The sequence below is a fragment of the Simochromis diagramma genome, unplaced genomic scaffold (genome assembly GCF_900408965.1).
Source record: "Simochromis diagramma unplaced genomic scaffold, fSimDia1.1 OVJJ01000293.1, whole genome shotgun sequence".
Taxonomy (NCBI): domain Eukaryota; kingdom Metazoa; phylum Chordata; class Actinopteri; order Cichliformes; family Cichlidae; genus Simochromis; species Simochromis diagramma.
The window spans coordinates 17,019,331-17,041,572 of record NW_024386801.1 but is presented as its reverse complement, the minus strand read 5'-3'; the positions used below and the strand labels follow the sequence as shown (position 1 = coordinate 17,041,572).

At 42.9% G+C, this 22,242-nt stretch overlaps 1 protein-coding gene and 1 long non-coding RNA gene across 5 annotated transcripts in view; one reads left to right on the top strand and one right to left on the bottom strand.

Moving 5' to 3' along the window:
- Positions 1–1,450: 1,450 nt before the first annotated feature.
- On the top strand, positions 1,451–21,143 carry LOC120730103. Its single transcript, XR_005695055.1, has 3 exons — positions 1,451–1,551; positions 17,177–17,190; positions 21,133–21,143. It is a non-coding gene; the product is annotated as an uncharacterized LOC120730103 (long non-coding RNA).
- mon2 (MON2 homolog, regulator of endosome-to-Golgi trafficking) overlaps positions 5,220–22,242 on the bottom strand; it is a 33,644-nt gene continuing 16,621 nt past the window's right edge. Inside the window, exons 14-36 of one of the 4 annotated variants that reach the window (XM_040026237.1) lie at positions 20,697–20,878; positions 19,958–20,070; positions 18,964–19,068; positions 18,598–18,678; positions 18,412–18,485; positions 18,090–18,180; positions 17,841–17,942; positions 17,221–17,223; positions 16,290–16,400; positions 14,365–14,540; positions 13,926–14,088; positions 13,049–13,342; positions 12,749–12,947; positions 11,932–12,575; positions 11,441–11,584; positions 10,450–10,467; positions 9,730–9,858; positions 8,267–8,457; positions 8,129–8,189; positions 7,914–8,037; positions 7,480–7,687; positions 6,359–6,441; positions 5,220–6,001 (exon numbers count right to left, since the gene is read on the bottom strand). In XM_040026237.1, coding sequence (XP_039882171.1) covers positions 5,838–6,001; positions 6,359–6,441; positions 7,480–7,687; positions 7,914–8,037; positions 8,129–8,189; positions 8,267–8,457; positions 9,730–9,858; positions 10,450–10,467; positions 11,441–11,584; positions 11,932–12,575; positions 12,749–12,947; positions 13,049–13,342; positions 13,926–14,088; positions 14,365–14,540; positions 16,290–16,400; positions 17,221–17,223; positions 17,841–17,942; positions 18,090–18,180; positions 18,412–18,485; positions 18,598–18,678; positions 18,964–19,068; positions 19,958–20,070; positions 20,697–20,878 — 3,460 coding nt within the window. In that variant the 3' untranslated portion in view covers positions 5,220–5,837. The remainder of the gene's footprint in view (positions 6,002–6,358; positions 6,442–7,479; positions 7,688–7,913; positions 8,038–8,128; positions 8,190–8,266; positions 8,458–9,729; positions 9,859–10,449; positions 10,468–11,440; positions 11,585–11,931; positions 12,576–12,748; positions 12,948–13,048; positions 13,343–13,925; positions 14,089–14,364; positions 14,541–16,289; positions 16,401–17,220; positions 17,224–17,840; positions 17,943–18,089; positions 18,181–18,411; positions 18,486–18,597; positions 18,679–18,963; positions 19,069–19,957; positions 20,071–20,696; positions 20,879–22,242) is intronic. The other 3 variants (XM_040026239.1, XM_040026238.1, XM_040026240.1) reach the window with 3 other exon arrangements.

Sequence of the window (22,242 nt, the reverse complement as noted above, 5' to 3'; positions counted from 1 at the left end):
GGGCCTGATAACTACACCTCTCCACTGTGCTCCATTTACCAGTCAGAGGCTTTTGCAAACACAAGGCGCTCCTACTTTACAACCTACCTACATGTGTCTACAGCGAGTAGCCGGCGTAGAATTTATTGTGTAATGTCAGCACAGATGCTAGTGGGCAGAACTGTGGCCCAGGAAGAACATAACTCTATCATAGCACACGATCCAGCGTGAACTCATAAATATTTCATGGGGAGTCTTCTTGGAAGGTCAAAGCAGAATTCAATCTTTAAGTCAGACAGCCGACTGAATGAGTGGCTCGCTCTCATCTCAGGATGTGTGGAGAGGGTGGTGGGGTGGGGGTTAATCGACCCAGGCTGCAAGCCAATCAAAGCTCATTACCCATTCTGGGTCACACCCCAATCACGAGACCCCTGACGGCTCATGGTGATGTGTTACAGAGCAGAGCCAGATGCTGCTGGGCAGCTGAGGGAGGATTTCAAAGGTTAACTCGCAAGGCATGACCGACACCCGCGAGGACACCGCTGCTCAACAGACTGTGTGTGGGGGTGGGTTTTGGGAGGGGGGGGTCTGGATCATGTGGTGTGACTGTATGTGGACACCACAGAGGTTCACCATTCAGAGTTAGCATGATAGGCAGAATACAGGGAGAACACGGTGCACATTTATGCCCTGCTTTTATATATGAGAGATGTTCATGTGCAGGAGAAGCACACACAGCATGATGGTATGCATTCTTATTAACAAAGAAGTCCGGGGAGAGCCATAAAGCCAGCTTGTGTGCATCAGAGCAGATGTACTGTAGGACACCTCTGTGGGCAGCAGCAGCCACGTCACTGCTCTCCTCATAGCAACAGTACTGTTGACCTACATGCTTCCTACATAGCCCACTCCGCCCGAGGTGGCGGAAAACTCTGCAAATCTATAGCATACACACTTCCTCGTGCATCTTTAAAAAAAGGAAAGAAAAAATTTGCTTTTTTTTTTTTCCTTTTTTAAACTCGCTAATTATATTACTACACATGCCAGCTTTCTCACCCATTCTCCAAAAATAATTCAAATCTCACACAATAAAAATTAAAAATACATTGACAAAAGTGCCCCCCCTCCCTCCCCACAGTCATTGACTATTTTATTAGAAGAAGAAGAAAAAAACATGATACAGCAATTAAACTGCTTCAGCTTAGAAATCAACAGTAAGCAGATGTCCTTGTTTAAATTACAGCTTCAAATACACCACGAGAGGCTAGCCTACATAGCTAGGTATGCATTACCTGGAAAAACCGTCTAACAGCGCTGGGAGCTGGGCTTTTTTCCTCTCCCTCTCTCCTTCGGCTGGAGTGGAGGCACCAGCACTAGCAAGGCAGTAGCTTGCGCAGTCATCTCCATAGCGGGCAGTGTCTCAACCCAACCAACAGCACAAACTACTACCTCAGCCAGTACGTGGTAATAAGACGAAAACGAAGACAGAAGCAGTACAAAAATGCCGTAAAGGGACCGAAATGCCCCGCTTCGCCGACGAAAGCAACATTCCCACGCAGCCGAAGACACTCCGTCCTCTCTCCCGCTTCGCTCTTCTTCTGTGCAGACTTGAAATAAGAGGGAAACCCCGCCCAAGCAGACTTACTCCCCCTTTCTCTCCTCCTCCTTCTTCCTCCGCGTGTTCAGTGCAAACCACAAAAAGGTCCTTTCCCCTCATATGACCCACTGCATAATCCCAAGCTAGGGCTCGAGGTCCCCCAGGAGCACGTTGAGAGACAGCAGTGGAGTCCACCTTTAATGTAATGGTGGTTTGGTTTGTAAATTCGTGGGTGACTGAAACTGTTTTAATATTTTTGTGTCTAAGATGCCTCTGCAAGAAACTATAACCCCACCTGCTGTACAGAATACACACATCACGACTCTCAATGCTCAAAAAGAAAAGAAAAAAAAAATCTATTTAAAGCATTTGTATTGATATGTTAAATAAATATGATCACTGTAAAACAAGGGTGGCCAACCAGTCAGAGACCAAGAGCCACTTTTTTTTTTTTTACTGTGTTACCGCAAAGAGCCACATCACACGCATGGGCACACATGAACATCACCCATCCTTTCCTCTCTCTCTCTCTCTCTCTCTCTCTCTCTCTCTCTCTCTCTCTCTCTCTCTCTCTCTCTCTCACACACACACACACACACACACACACAAAATACACACATCTCTGCTCAGCCAGGTTTATTGTAAATGTCACACACACCAACATGATAATGACAGAAATGGACTCCTACAGTACTAAAACCACAGGCCAGTCATTTTCAACAATGAGCATTGTGTGCACTGTCTCACACACACAAACTCTCAGTTCAACCAAGTCCACAAACAAAAATATAATAATCTACAATAGCATTTACTTTTACAATGCATGTTGTTTAGTGGGACTTCTGGCATCCCTTGCCTTGAACAATCCTCTTCAAATCTGGCTTGTATTCCGTTGTTGCCACTCGGAGCAATTCTTTCACGAGTGTCAGTCACAACAGATCGATGCTTTGATTTCACATGTTTTAGGGTAGAGAACACAGACTCCCAGACGTATGTTGACCCAAACATTGACAGTATCTTAAGCGCAGCCCGTTTGACATTGGGGTATTTTTCTATTGGCACACTTTTCCAGAACTCAATGGTCCCTTCCCTTAAAGCAGGTTTCAATTGGTCCTCCTCACAAAGATCGATCATCTCCAACTCAGCCGCAGCTTCATCTGTGACTAGCGGGACTTTCAAACAGCCGGTCTCTGCATTAAATGGGTCGACGAGGAACGTAATCTGTGGCCTTTTCAGTTGTAGATCATGGAACCGGGTCACAAAGCTTTCGTGCAAGTTTTCAATCAGCGTTGCATATCTGGCTCTTTGCTTACTCAGGGCAGCGCTGGAGACTTGCCCGCTGGCTTTTAGCAGTGGGAAAATGCGTTATATCTCCCTTTTGAATATGTGTCTTGAACAGCTTCAGTTTGTTGACAATCGCAAACACACTTTGCACCAGGTCAGGCAGCATTTTTAACTTACCCTGCAGGGTCAGGTTCAGTCTGTCCAAGTGACACAGCATGTCGACCAAAAAGGCCAGATCCATAATCCACTTGAGGTCCGAGAGCTCGGGATAGTCCTTGTCCTTCTCTTCCATAAACAGTTTCACGGCATCCAAAAGCTCAAAGAAGCGAGAGAGTACCTGGCCTTTTGACAGCCACCTCACAGCGCACTGCAGCGGCAGGTCACCTGGAAGCCCTTGGTCCAGCTCAGCGATGAGATTCTTGAATTGCCTGTGGCTAAGCGCATGTGTGCGGATATAGTTGACGGTTTCCATCACAGGCTTCATGACGTTATCTAAATTCAATGATTTAGACACGAGTTGCTCCATGTGGATGATCCAAAAGTCAGGAATAGTTTGGTCAGCTTTGCACAGCCCCACAAGCCCGTTCACAGATCCCATCATGGCTGGTGCTCCATCCGTGGCTATTGCACTTAATTTCCTTATGGGCAGATTTGCTTTTTCAAATGCAGCCATCGTGGTTTCTTTCACATCTATGCCACGGGTTCTGTCTTTTAATGGTACAATATCCAGGAGTAGTTCTTTGATCACACAATCGTTTGACACAGACCGTGCAAATATTGCCAACTGAGGCTTGTCTTGTATATCACAACTCTCATCCAATGCGACACTAAAATACTCACATGCTTGAAGGTCAGAGTGCAACTGTGATTCAATGGCTGTGTTAATGTCCTATATTCTGTGTTCAGCGTGGCGGGGCAGTTGGACGTCTGATACCATGCGTTTTAATTTGCCGTTTTCAGGAGACAAGATTTCTGCTTTTCTGCCTGACTTTTCAAAGTGGCCAACTCGTGCTTGCGAAGTTCAGTCCCTTTTGGAAATTCCTGGTCGATGTTAGCATGGAGTGAGCCGAAGTGGCGCTGCAGCATTGAAATGCGCTAATGACGTCTGACATATAAGGCAGAATGGCTTGCCATTGCGTTCAACAAAAAAATATAAACTCTCCCACTCTGTTAAAAACGTCCCGTGTTCATCTTCATATTTTCTTTTTGCTGTGCATTTTTTCCTGCCATTTTAAGGGCGAATTTGCTCCTACTGGGAAACTTTGCGGTATTTTCATCTCACACACATGCGCATTTGATGACAATACCGTATTGAACTCAAGCGAAGCGAACGCGCACATTTTAAAACAACAACACAAAAAACCCCAAAACACAAACACAAACTTTGATATGAACGTAAGAGCCGCATGAAACCAGGCAAAGAGCCGCATGCGGATTGAGAGCCGCGGGTTGGCCACCCCTGCTGTAAAAGATGCTATAATGGGATGGTGTAAAGAATTATCAGTGTTAAAAAAAAGGTTAATAATAGATACTTAGACACCTACGTATTTTGTATACCTACGTATACAAAAATCAAATAATGTTTTGACCATATTGCAATGTGACAGTCAAACTGCTCATTATTTTTCTCCTAATTTTGTCTCTAATATGTCGGGCAATAGAGAAAAATACCTCAGGGTCTCATTTTCAAATGTGAGCTTTTCTCCTGAAACCAGTAATTTACTTAGTTAAACAAGCTTGTTCCCTACATGCCAGGCTGTTATTTGGCTATTATCAGATGAGTTCTATATACGTATAAGGTCGCCACAGACTGTATATAAAAGATCGATATAGTCACAGGTCTGAAAACTGTGGCTTATGGATTCTAATAGCCAGCAGGAGGCAACTCTACATTTAAAAGAAACCCAAATGCTTCTCTTATATTTTCTCAACTTGATTTACGAGTTATGAGTAAAGATTTTATCTTGTTATTCTATGATATTCATTGCTAGCTTCACACAATTTATGCAAATTACGTTCCAATTTAAAACACTGTAAGACAGAGCACCGATGCAGGTCAAAGAGGTGTCGATGTAACTGGCAGGTCACCACCTCGTAAGCACGCAGCATCACTGGTTTCAGTCAGATCCACGTCTCACCTGCGGTGTCTCATTTCAAAAAAGTTCCAAATCTGACTTTACAAATTACAGTGGCTGTCTTCTTTTATATACAGTCTTTGATAGAGGGCTACAAGACAACACATCAACACCATCCACCTACAGGCCAAAGGTCTCAAACCAGGATGACTCAGAAATATAATTGTGTACGAAGTGGTATATCTGGGCTTCTAGGAAGCTGCATTTTCATCACACTCAAGAGCTGTTTGTAGAATTGTCCCATTTATTTTACACAGACACATACATCCCTTCTCCGATGGCTGGCTAAAGATGACATGGAATGTTACAGTAAGATTTGTTTTCTTGCATAAAATCCTCACTGTTGAAAATGTTGCAAAAGATTAAATGTTCATTTCTTTTTAAGATCAGTAAAGCCCCAGTTTTTTGTTATTTTTTTGCATTTTTCTCTTTATAACATCATCAACACTTTCACCACACACTGTACACTGATGCAGTCTCTTCAGGAGAACAAAAACTAAACCCAGAGGCAACACTGCCGTTGTTTTTTTAAATTCTCTGTAGTTAACAGGCAAGTGCAGCCAGTCTATATGAGTGTGAAAGCGGGGGGGTTGGGGGCTGGCCCATTATCAGCTCACACGAAAAGCATATGAAAATGTGCATGAAGGTCGGGGTCAATGGTGTAGTCTGAGGCAGCCTCGATATCGCTATTCACCGTGGGTTGCTTCATGTCACCGTAGAGTTCACATCCGTACAGTTGTGAAGTGCATGAGTCAAGTCGAGAAAACACCTTCGGGATTTCTTCATTTAGAAAGAAGACCAAAAAAAAACTAAAAAAAATGCCGGGTTGCGAGCGAGCCTGGTCAGGACTCTCCATTCTGGATTTTGGAGACGGGTGGCTGCATAAAGTCTTTAAAGGGCCCCAGGGCCTCCTTCAGGGCTGAGCTCACCTCAGACGATGAGCACGTAATGCACTCGACCAGTGTGGGGTACAGGGCGATCACCTGAGCCCACGTGTTGCCATCCACTGCAGGAAGTAAATGAGAGAATATCAGAAAAGGAGGGAAGAAGGAAGGCAATATGAGTTGTGAATAGAAAACAATCAAAGAAGCAATTTATTCAGAGCAAAACTGTGTTTCCCTTTGCCTGTAGGAATTTTATCAAGCAAAGGGCGATGCAATGCAAATATGCGGAAGGGCACTTCGAAATCACTATTTCACCATGTCTTACCTTCAATCTTCTGCAGTTATAGGAAATTGTTTTTTTGTTTTTTTCTAACTGACCTTGCCAGAAACACAAGCAATGATACAAAGAATGGGCAGAAAATGCCTCCTTTATTATCTTTCCAAGACTTATTTATCCATTTTTATAGTTTGATACTCACCATTCTCTGGCTGTGTTTTTTTCAGGGAGTCCATCAAAGTGCTGATAGCTTTCAAGACAAAGATAATCTCTGTCACTTGTTGCCTAAAATGAAAAACAACAAAGGCCTTGCTTAGCTACAAAGGCACGGCAGTAGGAGAAAAGTGGAAGAGGCAAACAGCGAGGGGGAGAGCCAATAACAATCATGTATATACATAACACTATTTATTACATATCTACTTTTTACACTGGTTTGTATATTTGTACATTTTATATATTTTTTCTCTGTTAATACTGTTCATATGTACATAGAGCTGCAGAACTGTGATTGTTGGTGCTAAACGGGCTGGTCTGAGTATTACAGAAGGTGATGATCTGCTGGGACTTTCTCATGAAACCACTTGTAGAGTTTACAGAGAACAGTCTGAAAAGAGAAAACATCCAATGAGCGACAGTTCTCTGGGTGAAAATGCAAAGGGTGAGAGGAGAATGGCTACACTGCTTAAACCTGGTAAGAAAGAACCAGGAACTCTTAAAACAAAAATATTTTTAATGTTAAAATATAATTATTGTTGTTCTCCATGAATCTTCAAACTTCAGTTTTGATTAAGATGTCATATTACAGTTATTTACTTAGTGGCTGAATGTTACGCTTGATTAATTTCTGACTTTTCAAAGTTGTCCAGTGTGCCGGCTCAAAATTGAAAAAAATGAATTCAGGACAGATTTCTGAGATATTTGTGTTTTGCTGTTTTGATAGATGCTCTAATAGATTTGTTAAGCTCTGCATGTACTGTTTTATTTCAGGCACTTTGTATTTATACAGAAGACATAAGAATATATTTTACTTCTCCCCTCTCTCCCTTTATTTTCTCTGCTTGTGGTGCAGTTTATCCATGGGCATCTTTAACTTCCACTGAGTCTTGGAGAAATGTGGTAGAAGTATGGCGGTTTTACATTGTTTAAAAAGGGAAATAAGAGATAAATGAAGCCAGGGCTGGTCTTGATTTTGCATTTGCTAAATCTCCCAGTGGTTAAAGTGTAGCATTACAGTCATCAGAATTGATGGCCTCTTGGAAAATGTGTAAAACACCACGCGCTAAAAAAAGCACACACAAATAGATACCCATGGTGGCTGGGTACCTTGGTAATGGGCAGCGTCCACTCAACCTCTCGTCCTCTACGTATCGTCGGAGAACATCCTGGGACCTCTTGAGGAGCACGGAGAGCGCCATACGAGAGATGTAACCCTCCTGCGGCGTGGAAACCTTGTTGCTGAAGGAAAACTGCAGCAGTGTCTCAAAACACACTTTGGAAAACTCCTCTCTCATCCGCACATCTATCTCTGCCTCTGTTGGAAGAATTATTTTCGATTGACAGTGAGAGGGACTGACAGGGTTTGGCTGTACGGCTCAACACATGCACAGTTGTTACTGATAAGCCGCAAGAAAGACTCCGGCAACAAACCAAGCACCTAAATTATGATTCCAACACTTGGCCAGCATGCTGTTGCGCCAGTTTCAGGAATACACAACTGCTAAAGCCAAAGCAACTTAGCTGCCAGAGTCACATATTACCTGTGAATGAGGGAGACTGTGAGTGAATGGATCCTTTATTCAGCATGGCCATAATCTGGCCAACAAAGTCTTTGGGGATGAAATTGGCAAATGGTAAGATTTCTGTGCTGATCAGCTGGACCACCTAAAATGAAGAGGGAACGATGATGCAAACTTGGGAAAAACTTGCAAACTATTTGGGGATATATTATCAGAGTCTAGAAACAAGCACGTACCTCTACATCGATGGCTTCATTCTTCTGAAATTCCTGGATAGACAGGTTATCTGGAGGAGTACTGTAACAGAACAACAGTTTTCTGCTTAGAACCTCTGAAAGCTGCACAATAAGCATGGGGGTGGGGGGAATCTCTACCTTTTGGTGAAAAGAAAGTCTTCAAAGGCATTGGCCAACTCTGGCCACATAGTGTCAAACTTCCCGGATGAGGCATGCTGCCGTGCCACTGGTAGTCCAATGGACAGCACCTTGAGCAGAGACGACACAGCGAGCTTCCAGGTGCTCTCTGACGGACAGGCGTACTTCAGACTCAAGGGCATTCTTAAAGTCTTGAAGGCAAAAAACAAAACAAAAAAGCTCATGAGATTGAAACACAAAGGAACACTTAAAATTAATCTCGACAGCGGTGCACGAAAAACTTTCACCCCTCTTCCTTTTAGACAAAAGACAGAGTTAATAAAAGTGGAGAATGTAAAGACGCCTCATCAACCTCGTGGGAAAGTCAGCCACCGACATTTTAACAAAGTCATCTTTTTTCCAAGAGCAGCTTGGCGCTCCCTACAATGACATTTCACAAATACCAGTGCCTTGCTTCTTGAGCATCTCTCTGATAAACTGACTCATTTCAGTTTTGGGTTTCTAAAAATTCACTGAGAAGAAAAGAGCAGTTAAACACAGGTGTCAGAAGTAGGGGGAAAAGGAAGAGTGGCAGATTTGAGATAAGTTGAGCCTTTTGGATCGCTTACACTGACAGTATCCTTTAGTGTTTGATGGACTGAATTTGGAAAAAAGTTTTGAAAATACTGGGAACACTTTGCATCTGCCCGCTGATGTACAGTATGAACCCAATATTACGATCAATACAGTGAGGTCAAAGGGCAATCAAGTAAAATCTGCCCAGAGGCTGGAGGTCTCTCAGAATTAAACGATTTCAAAACTGAAGAGGCGTATCGCATACTACTAAAGTTATGTTCCTCCACCCATTTTTGTAAACTGAATTTTCCAAATTTTCACACCAAACTTTTTTTTAAATGTTTGCCAGTTTAAAATCCTAAAAAGGTTGAGCAGGTCTGTAGGTCTAATAAAGAAAGTTGTTTCAGACGCAAACAGCCAGTTTAGTCATTATTCTTTTAAAAGCAACAATTGCAGCAGCCTTAAGGAATATTCACACAGCAGTGCTTTACGTAGCTAAACAAATACATTATACTGCAACTGTTCTATTGAAATTTAAAGTGAATGTCCTCACGTGTGGATCTAATTTTTCTCAGAAACAAAAATCAGGTTAAAAAAAATTTAAAAAAATAAAAATCTGGTAATTCTTTGTTTTTACATTCATCGGGTCCCAATCAGCCCAAATAGCAGAGAAATTTAAAATGCATGCCATGAAAGAGTTCGGGTCTTAGGAGGTTAAAATGAAAGAAGCATTCTCGTGATATTCCACACTGGATGAATATGCAGGGTTCAAACATAATTGGGTGGTCAGCAGAAAGCAGCTCAACAGTAAATTTCGCTGCACTAAACAGGAACAGTGATAAAACACATCAAACATTTACTCTTTCTCACCATCACCAACAGCAAGTACACCACCCAGGGACAAATACCTTAATGATATTCTGCAGAACTTTTTCATTGATGACAGCTTTGTGGCAGGCTGTTTTATGGTACAGGTCCACCACCACCTCCAAGGAGCGCTCAGCAAAGGGCACGTAGTTTAAGGCAACCCATTCTGCCTGTAGGGGTAAAGAAGATTTAACAAAACAAAACCAAACAAAACAGGAATGGGCATTATGCTCACCTTTTGGCGACAGTGAAAGCATTTGTTTTAATAAAAAAAAAAAAAAAAAAAAAAAAAAAGACACACTTTGCATAAGTACGCAAGTAACACGCCATTTTATTTTTAAACTGCAGTCGCTATTAGTCGGCTTCAAGCTTTGTTAGGTTTACAGTACCACAACTGAAACGTTACAGCCAAACTAAAGATTTTATTCTACAAAGTGTGTCTTTAGGAAATAGAAAACAGAGCCACAAGTATGCATATGAACAAAAAAAACAAAAAAAAAAAACATCAAAAGTCACAAAATCAACTGAAAATGAACTCCACAGGGGGAGGTGGGGCTGTGCACACAGAGGCAAAACCACCAGTTAGTGACAGGCAGAGAAAGAGGGGAGCATGGAGTGAGTGAGAGACGCAGATGAGACGCGAGAGCCTACCATGCGGAGTGATATCTCATCTACCGCAGAGGGTAGGTCATCACCATTCAGCACAGCTTAGTACAATTACAGAGAGGGGGAGTGGGGGTGAGAGAGATGATGACACTCACCGGCGCAAACAGCTGGATCTAAAATGGTTATCCAGTGAGTAGTTCGAAGAAACAGAATGAGACAAGATTGAAATTAAACCGATGTTTTATAGTTGTATCAAATCTAAAGTGCGTCTCTCAGCTAAACGAGATCCCAAAATCTGGGCCGAGGGAAAAGAGGGGAAAACAAAACAACCTCCCAGCAGCACTGAGGACATTTGACGCAATCTGACATCAGGACTGAATAAAAGCCAAGAAGGCAATAAAAAGACCACCCATAATGGTGTTTGGCTGGGTGAGAATTTTGTTTGACCATCTAACTTAAACAATTTAAACAGACTCAGATCAACACAAATGTCCAGTTTACTGTACCTCCAATGCAGGACGGACACACGGCCAAGATTTAAAACAGGCAGGGTCAGGATTTAGACCGACTCCATCAGTCGTTCAGTATTTGATCGAGACACCTTTCAGGATTTCTGTGCAGGAATAACATCTGCTTGAGCTACGTGTTTCCAGAACTTCCAGGTTTCCAGAACAGCAAGGATTAAGATGACTCTGACGTCAGACTCATTTAAAAATACTCTGTTTTTGTGACTTCGATAGTCTTGCTCAACATTACTGGGTGCCTTGGAAACACTTAGTTTTTTCCTTTTTTAAATGACTATGAACTGTGCTGGACTGAAGCATTTCTCTGGCAACCGCCCAGCAAGATGAATCATGAGGGAAGGAATTTGAGGAAGGAATGGTTTGGGGCTTCTAATGGGGGTTGAGAACTATCTGTCAATCTCACGAAGAGCCGTGACAGAAGCTTCATAAGGACAAGACGGCAGAGGGAGTGGAAGGGGGACTTCACGAGCATCAAAGAACAGATATGATCTTATTGAGAATGGCTGAAGAGAGGTGGGTGAATAACAATGTGCGTCATCCAACAGTCTAATGAAACAAACTGTAAAAGCAAATAAACTGCAATGAAAACCAAATATTTAGATGTCCGTTTTTCATTTCCTACCTGGTTGTATTTGGCATTGGCCACGTGTTTGGTTTCCATCCTGCCGTACTGAGGCGGCTTGCAGGAGAACTCCACAAAAAGGAGCAGCTGCTCGAAGATGGCCGGGTACATGACCTGCAGGTTCTCCGTGCCCACACAGATGGCCTGCAGCAGGGAGGGAAGGGAGGAACAAACACTGCTGACTTCCACCACAGGACTGCATATTGCACAATTTAGCAGACTGACACTTTCTTTTCTTTCCTGGGCTGAATAGAAAGGAACTGGGAGGAATTAACTTTAAACTGAAAGGGCCTATGTTTGGTAAGCATGCTGAAAAAGCTAGAGTAATTAATAAGGAAAGAACGAGATGCAACATGGGACCTCCTGCTGGATTTGAACAGATGATGATTACACACATGACCCCCGCTCTTATCTTGATGCTACACTGTAGCACAAACCACCTCACATCAAACTGCTAAAAGCTTCACCGGTGGCAATATTCCTTCTCCCACCTTCTGCAAAACATCCAGAGCGGTGAGCACGGCTTCCTGCAGGTTGGTGAGCACTGCCTCAGTGTATGAGGGGAGGATGAAGGGTGAGGCATCGCTGCTGATAGGCACGGAAACAGCCCCATGAAGGATGACCCCTAGCTTTTTTAGATCCTCCATACTGAAGTTGGCTTTGATGTGCTGGTAGAGTGCTGGAAAAATCTGGATTAATGCTGTGAGGAAGGGCTGACTGGGGATAAAAGAGAGCTTCTCTGTTGGGCCAGTAGGTGGTCTCGTGCTGTCCGTTCCCATTCGATACCACGTGTTCCATGCAGACCACCACAGTGCCGAGTCCTCCAAGGCCGACTCCTCCCCTGGCGGGGGCGCCTGCAGCTCAGCTCCGTTGTACCGTGTCAACCGTTCCAGTAGTGAATCTGAACGCACCAGGGGTCTTCCAGGACCGGATGCTGACAGCGGGTCAATGAGCACTGGAGGGACGCCCATTGCAGCAAGTGCGTCGCCCGCTTTGTCCGAGTCTTTAACAGGCGTAACGATCTGAAGGATTTCCTGAAAGCTCTTCAGGGCAGCCAGGGAGACCTCATTGTTTTTGCTGAGGGCAGCTGACTGAATATGGTTCAACAGCACCTCCCAGGCCTCAAAAAAATCACCTGCAGATACACAGCAGAAGATGGCGGCGTGGAAACATTAGCGCTCTGATATTTGACACCATTTTCAAAGATGTCCTGAGCATTAATGGCTCAGAACATATTGACAGGTGTTGAAGCAGAAATGCACCAACTGCAATCTGCTGAATGTCACAGAGCATCACGTGCGGGCTCACCTAGCTGCTGAAGGAGATACCGCCTTGTGTTGAAAATGCGCGCCACGCCCGCTAGCGTCAGCACCCACGTCTCCGCCCACTGTTTCTCGGCTGTGTCGCGCGAGTGATGGATAAGGATGTTCCCACCGCCTGACTCGATCTTCTCCTTGTCTGCTGTGGTGGAGGACGTTCTTACACAGTCGAGCAGCTGGAACAGGACCTGGAGGCGACGAGTGACAAAACAATCACGTACTGTCAAATTTTACATTTTTTCGTGTTTTTCTTTTTCCATCATATAACGAGACGTTTCTGGGATTGTACCTTCCACACCACAATGTGCCACGTTGGCTGCTGGAGCAGGGTTCCGTGGGCAGCAATAGTGGAGAACAACGTCTGGCCGGCGCTCTTACGCACAGCAGGCCGCGGGTCCACGCACAGCTCCCCAAGCTTGGCATACAGACACAGCCACAGGCAGTCAAAGGGAGGGGCGGGGTGGAACGGCCTGTTGAGGGTCTCTCCTTTCTCCTGGGCCTGTTTCTGCAGCGCTTCCTCCTCCCTCTCTAGCTCCTGTGTGATGGCTTCTCCCCTTTGGAAGAAGTAGTCTGAAATGTTCCACTGTGGGTAAGAAGAAGAAAAAAAAAACCAAAAACGAAGTGGGGGTATAAATTAGAGAGAGAAAGCAGTAAGATGCTTCTGATAGTTTTGCTATCCATTACCATAAAGTAACCTCACAGGAACTGGCACACTCCAAGAGAAATAATCTGGCAAACCACAGATCAATAACAGGTTTTGTATGTCCTGAATCCTGCATAAAGTGTCTATCTAATGTTATTAGAAGACTGTTGAGTTAGAAGAAAATAATACGACAAAAAAAATAAATAAATAAAAAGGTGGGGAACTGCAATTGTTTGATCATATATTAAAAACACCGGGTTTCTATTTGAAAACTAGTGTTTGAAAAGTAAAGCCGTGGGCCACCTGTCACTCCTTCGCAAGCAAGAGTCGTCCTGCTTCTACTTCACAGTTACAATCGCACTTGCTAATTCACCAGTTACATCACATTACTCTGCTAGTTGACTCTCAAAAAACTTACTTGATTGTTTAATTACAGGTACCATCTGACAGCAAAGCATGAAAAAAAGTCTGACTGATAATCCTTTATAATAACTACCACAGCTGTACACATCTGTCATCGTACCAGTAAGCCGATGGACGTGAGGCTGATGTTGAGCTCCTGGTTCTGAAGGCCAAAGCTGCCAGCTACATCCACTACAATCTGGAGGCACGTGCAAGGCATGGTGGGAAGGAAGTCTGTCACCACCAACTGCAGGCACTGGAAGGCGGTTCGGATCAATGACTCACTGATGAAGGAACAAGACATGCGGCATGCATTAGTTTCATTAACTATGTGCAGTGTAACTGTGGACATAAAATCACTTTAAAATTCTTTTTTAATGATTTCTTTTCACACAGGCAGCTCAGTCTCTGGGCATCATTTACTTTTCCGGGAATAGCATTGCATAATAGTAATAGTATTATTTCTTTGCATAAATTTTTTTTTTTTAATATACATACAGACAGACACCCACCCACCTCTTTGGTGGAGACAAAAATCTGCCCCTCTATTACGCTCTTACCCTTGATCATTGCGAATGGCTCCTATAACACCCAATACGAGGGGCCAACCAGGCCCCAGGCTGTCGCCCTGACTCTGCAGGATCTGCAGGACACACTCGAGCTGTTTCTGCCGGATGTCTGCGTGCAGCACGTTGGACAATTCCTTCAGGGGGTTCAGCAATAGAAGCTGCAGCCGCTTAGGGATCAAGAAAAGGGAGACGGTGATCAACTAACCTGTAAAGTTTTCTATTCAGAAATTTGTATTTTAAATTTTAAAAGAGTAGAATGTGGCGCCTTTATTAAAGCTACAGTATAACATTCATATTGGAAGGGTAAACAGGTGAAGTACAAACTGTTTAAAGAAAAATGTGTTTGGACATTTTTTCCTAATTGGCATTAAACTTTTTAACTCTGCATGTTTGAAAATGAAAGGATTAAGGCTTACTGAATTTTCAAACGCAGTGGTTTGATGATGAGTCATTATGCTTAGTAATTTGTTTGGCAATGACAACATGAAGTAGTAAAAGCTTGTCCACATGCAAGGAAATGCTTTAAAAATATTGTTTCATTGGCTGTCATTTTTATTATTCATATAACCTCCACACACCCTGTTTTAGATAAGGCTTGTTATCAGTCTCACCAAGGTTAAGGTCACAGTTTGTGTTTATTAACGACAAGATAAAGTGACCTTTCTATCTTTCTGTCGTGGCTTACAGGATGAACATCAGCATCATATACAGGCAAGTATTGTGTTATTCATACACATTGTGCAGTATGCCGATCAGCCATAACATTATAACCATCTGCCCAAATATTGTGTTGGTCCCAAAGGTGTGCTTTGGTATCTGGCACCAAGATGTCAGCAACATATCCTTTAAGTCCTGATTGGACTTGTTTGTCTAGGACATCCAACAAATGCTCGATTTGACTGAGATCGACAGAATTTGGAGGTCAAGTAAACACCTGAAACATGTTCTTTTCAAACCATTCCTGAACCTTTATTGCTTTGTGGCAGGGCACATTATCCTCCTGAAAGAGGCTACAGCTATCAGGGAATACTGTTTCCTATGAAAGGATGTGTGTGGTCTGCAAGATTCTTTGGTAGGTGTTATATGTCAAAGTAACATCCACATGGATGGCAGGACCCAAGGTTTCCCAACAGAACATTGCCCAAAGCATCGCACTGCCTCCGCAGGCTTGCCTTCTTCCATGGTGCCAGGAGTTCCCCAGGTAGGCGACGCTCACACGCCCAGCCATCCACGTGGTGTAAAAGAAAACAGGATTCATCAGACCGGGCCACCTTCTTCCACTGCTCCATGGGCCAGTGCCGATGCTCATGTGTCCATTGTTGGTGCTTTCAGTGGTGGATGGGGTCAGCATGGGCACCCAGACTGGTCTGCAGCTATGCAGCCCCAGAAACAACAAACTGTGATGCTCTGTGTATTCTGGCACCTTTCTACCAGAACCAGCATTAACTTTTTTTGACCAATTTGAGCTACAGAGGCTCGTCTGTCAGCTCCGACCTAACGGGCCAGCCTTCACTCAGTGAGTCTTGGCCGCCTGAGACCCCGGTGCTGGTTCACAACATTTCCTTAATTGGAACACTTTTGATAGATACTGACCACAACAGACTAGGAACAGCCCACAGGAGCTCCATTTTTGCAGATGGTCTGACCCAGTCATCTGGCCACCAGAGGTTGACCCTTTTGAAACTCACTCACATTCTCACGCTTGCCCATTTTTCCTTCTTCTAATGCGTCAACTTTGAGGACAAAATGTTCATTTGCTCCTTGATACATCCCACCCACTAACAGGTGCCACGTTGAAAAGATAATCAGCATTATTCACTTCCTATCAGTGGTTGTAATCTTATGTCTGATAAGTGCATGTTTGCTTTCGTCTTTGTTTTTTCTTCTTCTAAATAACCCATCGTGTCGTTGCCTACCTGATTTTGGGCCAGTGGAGGATCGTGTTTGTAGGCAAGTCCAGCTTTAATAAGTGCTGTCAGTGCCTCGGCTCCCCATTCTCTCATTCTGGAGTTTGGATGCTGGCAGACCTGCAGGACACAGCATTTACGGACAAATGCAGACACAAACAGGCGCAATGACAGATCTGATGCACAGGCAGTTCAGAACAGCGTTTCCCAGCAGTTTTCACAGTGGGTGGGTGTGAAACAAGTCGGTGAAATAAACCACAGACTGTGTGATAGAGACTGGGATCCCCCTGTGGCAACAGATTATGCTGTGCTAGACAGTGTAATCATGAAAGCATAGATACACATGGAGAGACCAGGCTGAGCAAAGAAAAGTACACTATGTGGTACAAAACCTGAAGAATCTGAGAGAAAACATTTCCGTGTTTTCTGTGTTCCAAATCAGTCATCTTTGTTTATCTTTGTCAAACAAATCTTCTACTTTTATGGCATCAGACTTCTCGATTCTCGAGATTTACTGCTTCAAAACCCAGATGATCCATGTGCACCCTTTTGTATACTGTGCGGCTTTAAGTATCTACTTAACGCCGCACATTTTTCATTATCATCGTTATCTGTATGAATAGTAGACAAAGTCGCAAAGAAAGATATTCAGCATTTTATCTAAGCACGTTTTTGCCAGTTTGCAGCTTTGGATTCTACTTTGAGACAAATCAGGAATTCACACTGAAAAAGCTTTGCAAAATAATGTAGGCTCAAACACTGATAACAGCACAAACACGTTGTGGACACACTGTGGCATAGCGACCTCTCAGCTCCAGCATGTTTATGTCTGATCGAGAGGGAGCAAAAAAAAAAAAACCAACCAGATTGGAACCAAGAGGCAGAGAGGGAAGGAGAGATGGGAAAGTCAGTGTTTACTGAGGAGAGGATCTGAGCTTACCTTCTGCAAAACAAACGGGTGTGCAAAAGAAAAAGGAGATAGAGAAAATGTGACGAAAACCTCAAAACACAGATGTTTACAGATACATAGCAGGGATTTTCTGATGACAGCTGAAGAAATGACTAAAAAAAAAAAAAACCCAGTTTATCGCTCATATCAGTCCATATATTGCATTACTGCTTGTGAAATGATAGGTCAGCTTGCTGGTTGATATGACCTATGTTCTGCATTATTTACCACAACATACAGGTTTTACTCTGGGTATATAACACTAAAGAACAGTAAGCAGTATAGTGGAAATTTGGTGGTATTAAGACAAATATGTACTGGAAAAACAAACCTAATACCACCAATCACTGCGATTAAATCCTGTATAGTTTATTTAACAAAAAAAAAAAAGGAAGACATTTTTTGGTCTTAGCTACTATATGAACTCATGTCTACATAATTAATCTACATTTCCAAAGACAAAGACTTTACCTTGAGTACCGATTTAACAGGTACATTTATTTATTAAGCTAAAATGATGCGATATTTGATCAAAGAGGTACAGGAAAAATAGACTGTACCTCATTTAACATGAAATGTACGTGTAGGCTTCTGTTCTAAGTAGTCATTACCTCCAATAAGTGGCCTGTCAGTGGTCTCCACAAGATCTCTATGCGATCCATGTTGACCAAACCGGTTTCAAGCAGCTTGGCGACTGCAAACAGAGACGGCTCCTGAAAAAAAACATAATACAAAACAGAAGGTGTAAAAAACCCAAAATAAAACACTGGATATGTTTCACAGAAGCACAAGTTCCTTATAAGATTTGAATCAAACTCAAATCTCTTCCTAAACATCAGTCAACTAGAGAAACCGTTTACCTTGTTGTTTCCATAAGCCATTTCCATCGCTTCCAGGGAGAGGGAACAGAGAGCATTGATCAGGTGATGCAGGGACACATCATCCAGATACCTAGATGACAGAAAAATACTTATTTCAGATAACATGTGCCTATTCTGCTTAGCATTAATAACTTAAAATTCTGATTTTACAACAGGGGCAACACTAGCCTATCTCTCTAAGAAAATACTGTGCTCCTTCCCAGTCATATTTATTAACAAATGTTTATTGTACATATCCATTTTAAGATCATCAGGTAAGTAAGTAAAGTATCTACATATGCTCAGGCACACTGATCCTTACTGAGAGCTCTCGAACAGTCTGGACAGGATGTTGGAGATAACAGGCAGGTCTGTCATCACTGCTGTGGTCAGCACCTGTTTAGGTTGGAGACACACGATTAGCATGTAAGCCCATCACCTTCAACAATGAGCTGGGAAACATAATGTGCAATACAAGTTCAATACAAAGGTTATAAAAAACACTGACCGTACTGGGGCCCTCCACTGCTCGACCAGGCTTCAAGGCACCACCCACGCCTGGCTTAAGCCCGAGGATCCACACTAAGTGCTGGGAGAAAAACAGAAGGTGAAGGAGAGTTGAAGAAAAGTTCATATCAGGTCTTGGAAAAAGTACACCAACATGCTGAAAGACATGTATTTTTATGTAAATGTGCTAAGAATGATTCCACTTTCTCTCTGAGAGGTGCATAAAGCACAATGCAGACAGTGCAAGAACAGTTTTGTGCATTTATACATGAAATGGATTTGTATGTGACGTCTAATTACATGAGAGTGTGTACATATGTGCGTGGTTGCAAGTAAGTAAGCGTGTGGCTGTAGGTGGTTGTAGTACCTGGAGGGTAGCCAGTACCAGCTGCCAGGAGGTGCCCAGCACGGCTCCGTGGCAGTGAGCCAGGTTGAGCAGGGTTCGCATACACTGGATGTTTTTGGCAGTCAGCTAAAAGAGGGAGAGAGTAACGTTACAGTCAATTCTAAGGCACACGGTATATTACCAAGTGAGTCGCATCTATAGAACAAGTTATTATGACTTATTATGACAGTATTCCGTCTCACCACAGGCAATGAAAAGTGTGTTAACAAAAAGAAGGTGGTGGAAACGTAGTGTAAAAGCAAAGGAAATGAAAACAATATGCTAACATTACTATAGGGAAAACTTTAAACTCTGCATGATTATTCCAGGTCAGGATCGAGGTCACTGTGCAGGTACTTTCAAATCTTTTTGCCCTCAAGAAACATTTCAGCGCACAAGCATCCATGTCCCGCATCTATTAAGAACTGCCGACCTGAACGAGGCCCTGACAAAGAAAAGCATCTTATTTCACATAGTCAATACTGTGGGAATATACTCTACTATGCACATTGATACTGGCGAGAAATATAGTTAAGCAGTATTACCTGTTTTGAAGCTGGGTTTTTTTTTGTTTTGTTTTTTTGTTTTTTTTACAGAGATTCTGAACATATTTATTTACTGAAACCTTCAAGTACCAACAAATTAAAACCATTTACTTAACTCATAGTTCAGTGTTAGATGTATCAAACTTTATTTTTTTTAACTTGATTGTTTGGAGCCCGTTTGGACTCACCAAACTGCTGCTATTTGTGGAAAAGTGGTTTTCCTGCCTTATTTGGATTTAACCTGCCCAACAGCAAGAGCTCCGCTGCCATTGTCTCCATTATGGAAGATTATTGTTAATCTAACTTGTTTTGATAAAAAAAACACTTGTGAGCTTTGTTTTGGGAAAACTGCTACACAAATTAAAATGTGAAAATCTGTTACACTTAACGAGTATGTAACCACCAAGTCTTCCAAATGTGTGTGTCCTTACCACAACAGTGCCCTGGGGCTGGGCAGTTAGTGGCTGCCCCACAGCCACCACCTGCTGATGAGATTCACTGGAGGGGCTGATAATCTGCACGTTCTGGCCCTGGATTGAATAAGCTGTGGAGAAAACACACACACGCACCCACGCAAACATGATACACACGCGCACACGTACAGGAGTCAAGGTTTTTGAGGGGATTTTGTAGCAAGCTTACAACATGCAAGAAAAGCTCTCTTAATTAACTCCAAGACAAACATCCCATCGGTGAGTCAAGACCCAATTTGCCGGCTTTATCTCTACAAGCTGATATGCAAATAGTGAGAGTCTGAGCGGCCGGCTTGAGAGCAGCTGTGTGTGGACGCCTACGTTCCCCAGGCACATTCTCCTTGGTGTGTCTAATTAGAAGCCACAGTGAAAACTTATGGATTAATGCAACAAGAGCAGGAGAACAGGGACAGGCAGAGTGCCAACAGTTTACATGTTGAGCACATCTTACCCATGTGGGAGATTAGACCTGCTCATTAAACACATGTGACCAGAGGCCATCCCTCAGGGCTTTACATGGGGACTTTTAATGGTTTGCAGTATAAAACATGTATTTGCTCTTGCATTTCTTGGTGTGTACAAGTGAATAACTACATGCCTGACATACTTGTACAACAAAAATAGAGGTTATATGAAACTTGAGTTCCCTTAAAAATGTGTTTTGTATTTATCTTTAGATGCATTCTCAGTCACCCACCTTTGCTGGAGAGGGTGGCAGCGTTGCTGCTGAGGACAGTTAGGGCGTAGTGTGGGGGCAGAGAGGCCTTGCAGATGGCCGTTATAAAGGCATCACGAGGTGTCACCAGGCCGAGACGGCCACACAGCGAGGCCATGGTCAGCTCTGCTTTCAAGATGTTCTCAGTCGCTGTCTCATCAGTGCTGAACACGCAAGACATGAGAAAAGGAAGAAAGAGGACAGAAAAGTGAAACATAACACACTGCAGATTGTATTCCTTATTGTCTAATTTAATATTTATATCCTAAGAAATGCTTCCAAGGCTATATCAGACCTTTATTCATTATTAGAACATGATAGGATATGTATAGATAAAGGCAAAATTATTAAACCCAGCAATGAAATTTGAATTTCTTTCAAAGTACTTCTATGACCAAGTGAAGAATTTTCAACATAGCACGTCTAAACAAATTAGTCTTCTTTACAAACCATCAATTATTTCTGTTTGCACACAATAATAAAAATGAGCAGAGTTTGTGTTATTAGCAGCTGAAAAGCTGACCTTTGCAATGATGTGTTTTAACTTTGTAATGCTCAAAACTTGTAAACTCAAGTTAAAACTGAGGGTTTTCTTCCAACTGACACTTGAGAAAGCATCATGTCAAAAACAAGAAATCTCTTTTGACTCGACAAAAAGAATTGCTAATGCTCACAAAGCAGGAGGTGGATATAGAAAGCTATCACAGCATCTCCAAGTGTCAAGAACTGTAGTGAGAAGTATCATTAAGAAATTCAAAGAGAGCCACAGAGCCTGACAGAGGCAGGAAGCTAAATATTTCAAAGGCTGGAAAGAAAACTAGTGACAAATGTGTCTAAAGTCACAACTACTAGTGACTTAGTGAATCACTAGAATACTGCACAGGAATGGGCTGAGAGGTTGCAGACCAAGAAAAACACAGGAAGAACAGACACTGAAGTATGCTGAGGACAACCTGGACTGGAAGTGCGTCCTTTGATCAGGTGAGATAAAACTTGAGCTCTTTGGCCACAGAGACGCTGCTTATGTTTGGAGAAAGAAGGGAGAAACCTACAACCACAAGAACTCCATCCCCACAGTCAAACACAGTGCTAGGAATATTATGCTGTGGGGACCAGCAAAAAATGATGTTGGCATCAGGGGGACTAATTCTGGGGTGCAACGATTTATCGAGTAATTCATATAATTTGATTATTGAAAATTCTCAGCACGAATGCTTCTATACTTCGTTTAATGCACGGCTGTGTAGCGGGGCTGTTGTGTTAAAAGATGTAAACCCACATTTGCGACTTAAAACAGACCCTGCACTACAAACATATTTAGGAGCAGCGTATGACAACCCTAAGTCCAGGCAGCCTCCAGTTTTTCAGCAAAAACGCTGATAACACAACAGAAGCAGTGATGGTGATGCTGGCAAAGTTTAATGTCAGAGCCAGAGTCTACAGCGTTACACGCTGTGAACGGTAAATAGGCAGAGCCATTACTGAGACGGTGAACTGAGAGTAAAAGAAAACATGTTTCTAGCATCCA